The sequence below is a fragment of the Homalodisca vitripennis genome, chromosome 4, assembly GCF_021130785.1.
Source record: "Homalodisca vitripennis isolate AUS2020 chromosome 4, UT_GWSS_2.1, whole genome shotgun sequence".
Taxonomy (NCBI): Eukaryota; Metazoa; Arthropoda; class Insecta; order Hemiptera; family Cicadellidae; genus Homalodisca; species Homalodisca vitripennis.
The window spans coordinates 60,291,806-60,297,528 of record NC_060210.1 but is presented as its reverse complement, the minus strand read 5'-3'; the positions used below and the strand labels follow the sequence as shown (position 1 = coordinate 60,297,528).

General features: G+C 34.0%; 1 protein-coding gene across 1 annotated transcript; it reads left to right on the top strand.

Annotated features, from left to right (window-relative positions):
• Positions 1–3,105: 3,105 nt before the first annotated feature.
• Positions 3,106–4,581, top strand: LOC124361037 (mucin-3A-like). The gene has a single exon (XM_046815074.1). The coding sequence runs from the start codon at positions 3,106–3,108 to the stop codon at positions 4,579–4,581; it is 1,476 nt and encodes a 491-aa protein (XP_046671030.1).
• Positions 4,582–5,723: the final 1,142 nt, after the last annotated feature.

Genomic DNA, 5,723 nt, shown 5'->3' with positions numbered 1-5,723 from the left:
ATTTTAATCATTAAGTATTTTTAAGCACATAAATTTTAATCAGTCCATGAGACCACAGTTCTTGTCCACAAGATATGTCATTATCATCATTTTTGTTATATATTGACTTCTTATAACCTGTACGCACTTTGGTTTTAAAATTGTTTTCTTAAAGGTAAACGTGTAAGCCAGAATGAAGCGTTACTTGGCTTTACCTTTCCGTATTATTTCTTTAATTCCTACTTTTCCTAACATTCATTGAGCTGTCCCCAAGTATAACTGTTAGTTGGTTTCATTACAACTAATTTAATTTATTACAAAATTTTTAGTAATAATCGCAGTTCTAAACACTCAAAATGTGCTTAGTTAATATTAAACTTACAATAAGGTTATAATTTAAAAAATTCAGTATTTACACAATCTTTATTTATCTTATGAAAACATTTAACAGAAATCAAGTAGTCATTAAGATATCTTTCCTTGAAACTTAAACTTATCCATAGAGAAAACTTTGCATTTGCAAAGTAAAGTGCAGTTTTTGGATTTGAAACGATTTTGGAAACAAATGTAAACAATGAAAATAAATCAGTCAGTTAATATAGTTAATGGATTTAGCATCAGTTTATTTTAATATTTAAATATAAAATTAAATGGTTTAAAATATTGGTTTTAAAGATGTAAAAATTAGTTTTTCACGTAAAATAGCCATCGAAAAATATTGAAAGGATGTAATATATTGAAGCTGAACTTAGGGATTTTGTATCTTTAGGAGGCTTTGGATGTCCTTTTTACTAGGTGAGAACTGAATTTAGTTTCGCTCGCACATTGTTTAGGCTGATTATAACACAAATAATAATGGAAATTCAGTTATATATTTGTTAATACATAATGGTCCAAAAATTCCTACATTTTTTCATTAATATCTGGAGACATAGGAATTATCATTCGACATAGTGTTTAGAATTTGTTAAATACATGAATTCTCATCTTTTATATAAACTTCCCTGATATTAAAATTACAGTTTATGAAAAAAGTATTCTCTCTGTTTAATAACAGAAAATTCCGAACAAATCATGTTAAGGATATATTTTATGATTTCAGATGCTGAGTGAAGAAGTGAAACAAATTTGAACTTCCGGCTGATAATCATAGAACATCTCGTCACGGTTATCCCTATACCGTGCACAGCTTCACCCTTATCTTAGTAACAACAATAAAGATCCCTTAAATTTTAGTTGGAATAATGCTGGATTAAATATGTAGATTTTTTCACTATATAAAAATGAAAATTGATTTTAACTTTTGGCTGGTAATCATTACAACACTGATTGTGTAATGTTTTTGATACTTGGCATTTTAATATATATAATATATTACATAATATATGTAATATACTACATTATATACACTTTTCAAAATCCTCGTCCTAGAAGATAGTTAAAATCATATATGGAGGTTTCCTAACACGTGGACTTGGTTTGGTTGTATTCAATTGGAAATTATTCGAATACTACTCAAAACACTGTACGGTCTATTTTGAGACCTTATGAGTCATAAAAAAGTACACTACACATTAAGTTTAGTAGCACATAACTGCTAAATATATGTTTTGAGGATTTTCTTTGCTTGAAAATGCAGGCACTTCTTTTAAAAACAAATACACTATAAAAATAAATAACTTAAAGATATAACCTTTTACCAATGGATTTTTGTTTTATTAAAAATAAATATCGAAGTTTATTTTAATAAAACAATTATGTTTGGTTAAACATAAGTTAATGAGGAGAGATTTAGACTTTGCCTTTTCATTTATAATGCTTTAAAGTAATATATAATAATAACATAATCATACTTACGTATGAACTTCTAATGACCTTTATAGATAACCCAATTGGTTTATATTGCGAGTTTTGGGAAATAATACACGGGAGTTAATGGATTTTATATATACATATTTTTGGTTATTACCATCCCAATACTAAAACCAATGTTGTATGTGTTACAGTTTATTAAAAAATAATATATTTGTATCATGTTTCGGACATTGTGGTTATTGTATAATAAATTAAAAGTGCATACACATTTTGGTTACTATACAAACGTATCTCCACATCAGAGCCCAGACTGATCCAAACGGTAACAGTGTCTAAGTACTTAAAGGGTAAACTGGTCTTGAATTGTGTTTATCTTACATGACATGAAGCACGGGATCAAACATTTTATGACAAATGATCTTTTCCAAAGGTAAAATCACTCTTCTAAACAAATAAGATTAACCAGTTCATGTGTTAATCTTAGAAACCTTTAGAAACTTTATGTAGCCGTAATGAACCACAAACGTTATTTATTTATTTCAATACTGAAAGTTTATAAAACATTCATTTAGTCTAGAAGCCAAAGGCCAGTTTATGTTGCATAATCACATCTAGTAGTTGCTAGATAGATGGAATGATAATTTGTTCCTTGACATATTAAAAATCAAACGAAGTCTAAAACATAAGTAAATTTTGAATCAGTGCTATAAATCTATATGCCTGAAGATGATAAAACTATTATCCATTTGTGCCTGTGATAGTCGGTTTTTGGTTAACAATCTGGGGGGAATATGATCTGAGAGTAAATCTTTTCATATAATTAACCCTTCTGATGTCCTTCAATTTCAACCTCCAACAAAATTAGCAAGGTTGTAAATAAAATTCTTTGTAAGAAAAAAATACTTTATAGATTTCATGAAGGCACAGGTCGTGTGTTCACACTGTGCAAATTGGTTCTACAAATAGTTCTGGCCTGATATATTCGTTGCCTTTAATAAAACTACAGACTATTGACCATAAACACATAACACGTGTCATATTCCTCACATTGGATTATGCCTTGACCACGTTTCTAGTCTTTATCTGATGTCCCCCATTACTCCAAATAATAGATTTAAAAAATATATAACACATTGTAAGTTTGCTAACATAACTTTTGTATATAGGAAATATTCAACTGTATTTAATGTTGAAGTATTAAAGATGAACAGAAACCAGGCAAATCTTTTCTGTTTTAATACAACCTCTCCGAAATAAAAAAAGTGGTAAGATACAAAACAAGTAAACTGGTAATTAGGGCAAAACACCTTAATGGCTGTAGACGTGTTAACACGTACAGTAGCGCCGAGAATAGCCTCAGCTGTAGACCTGCTAACACGTGCAGTAGCGCCGAGCATTACAACTGCTGTAAACTTGTTAACACGTAAAGTAGCGTCGAGAATAACCACAGCTCTGGACCTGCTAACACGTGCAGTAACACTGAGAATAACCTCAGCTGTAGACCTGCTAACACGTGCAGTAACACTGAGAATAACCTCAGCTGTAGACCTGCTAACACGTGCAGTAGCGCCGAGCATTACAACTGCTGTAAAAATCTTAACACGTAAAGTAGCGATGAGCATAACCACAGCTGTAGACCTGTTAACACACGCAGTAGTGCCGAGCATTACAACTGCTGTAAACTTGTTAACACGTAAAGTATCGCCGAGCATAACGACAGCTGTAAACCTGTTAACACGTAAAGTAGCACCGAACATTACAACTGCTGTAAACCTGTTAAAACGTACAGTAGCACCGAGCATTACAACTGCTGTAAACCTGTTAAAACGTACAGTAGCGCCGAGCATTACAACTGCTGTAAAAATCTTAACACGTAAAGTAGCGATGAGCATAACCACAGCTGTAGACCTGTTAACACAAGCAGTAGTGCCGAGCATTACAACTGCTGTAAACTTGTTAACACGTAAAGTATCGCCGAGCATAACGACAGCTGTAAACCTGTTAACACGTAAAGTAGCACCGAGCATTACAACTGCTGTAAACCTGTTAAAACGTACAGTAGCGCCGAGCATTACAACTGCTGTAAAAATCTTAACACGTAAAGTAGCGATGAGCATAACCACAGCTGTAGACCTGTTAACACAAGCAGTAGTGCCGAGTATTACAACTGCTGTAAACTTGTTAACACGTAAAGTATCGCCGAGCATAACGACAGCTGTAAACCTGCTAACACGTGCAATAGCTCCGAGCATAACAACTGCTGTAAACTTGTTAACACGTAAAGTAGCGCCGAGCACAACCACAGCTGTAGATCTGCTATCACGTAAAGTAGCGATGAGCACAACCACAGCTGTAGACCTGTTAACACAAGCAGTAGTGCCGAGTATTACAACTGCTGTAAACTTGTTAACACGTAAAGTATCGCCGAGCATAACGACAGCTGTAAACCTGCTAACACGTGCAATAGCTCCGAGCATAACAACTGCTGTAAACTTGTTAACACGTAAAGTAGCGCCGAGCACAACCACAGCTGTAGATCTGCTATCACGTAAAGTAGCGATGAGCACAACCACAGCTGTAGACCTGCTAACACATGCAGAAGCACCGAGCATTACAAATGCTGTAAACTTGTTAACACGTAAAGTAGCGCCGAGCAATACCACAGCTGTAGACCTGATAACACGTAAAGTAGCGCCTAGCATTACAACTGCTGTAAACCTGTTAAAACGTACAGTAGCGCCGAGCATAACCACAGTTGTAGACCTGTTAACACGTACAGTAGTGTAGATCAATCCACGGCTGTAGACCTGCTAACACATGCAGTAGCGCCGAGCATTACAAATGCTGTAAACTTGTTAACACGTAAAGTAGCGCCGAGCAATACCACATCTGTAGACCTGATAACACGTAAAGTAGCGCCTAGCATTACAACTGCTGTAAACCTGTTAAAACGTACAGTAGCGCCGAGCATAACCACAGCTGTAGACCTGTTAACACGTACTGTAGCGACGAGCATTACAACTGCTGTAAACCTGTTAAAACGTAGAGTAGCGCCGAGTATAACCACAGCTGTAGACCTGCTAACACGTGCAGTAGCGCCGAGCATAACCACAGCTGTAGACCTGATAACACGTACAGTAGTGTATAGCATTACCACGCTGAGTGGTAAAACCGGGTAGCGGCCAGTGCGGAGCGTTCACGGGTAGATCGTGATTCATGGATGTCGTATTGCTCAGCAGTTAAGGCTTTAATCCTATAATCTATAACGTAATAAACTGATAACACTCAAAAGTTTACCCTCAACATATTCTTCCAAAATGTTCTTTTTTTTAGTTTAAAGTGATATTACTAAATAAATGCCCACATTAACTGTTCATAATAATAATGTGAATAGTAAATAAGAAACAGTTCATTCAACGATAAACCGTTATACACTGCATTAATATTTGCACTGAGAATGTATTGCCTTATTTGCATTATTATGTAAGTGATGTAACAATAACCTGGAAATATATATAAGAACACAATACATGCTAATTATGATACTTTGCATATTTCAACTAAACAACGGAAACAAGTTAGTAACGTATACAGACTTTCCTCTGTTACATATAACTCAAAATTTGTAAAGACTTATAAAATTAATAATTTAGCCTCCATATGCATGTAAATCTTAACCTTATAACATAAGTTCTTTTTTTAAAGAATCGTTCCTTGCACACAACAATATATTTTTCATTTCTAGTATAAGGAGTTTAAATTCAAACGTAAGTAAAATGAAATATCCGAAAACTCAAGATCGTTAAAATAGTATTTCTTGCAGTTTTTAAGTAGTATGCAGTTCTTGTGGAAGGAGAAAGAATTAATTGGCGCGTACCTAACGATTAAGCTGTACTTTTTTTGTAAAATTTAATGTTATGATTAACCTA

Excerpts from the sequence above, each read along its gene's own strand:
- LOC124361037 (XM_046815074.1), top strand. The coding sequence starts at position 3,106 with ATGGCTGTAGACGTGTTAACACGTACAGTAGCGCCGAGAATAGCCTCA.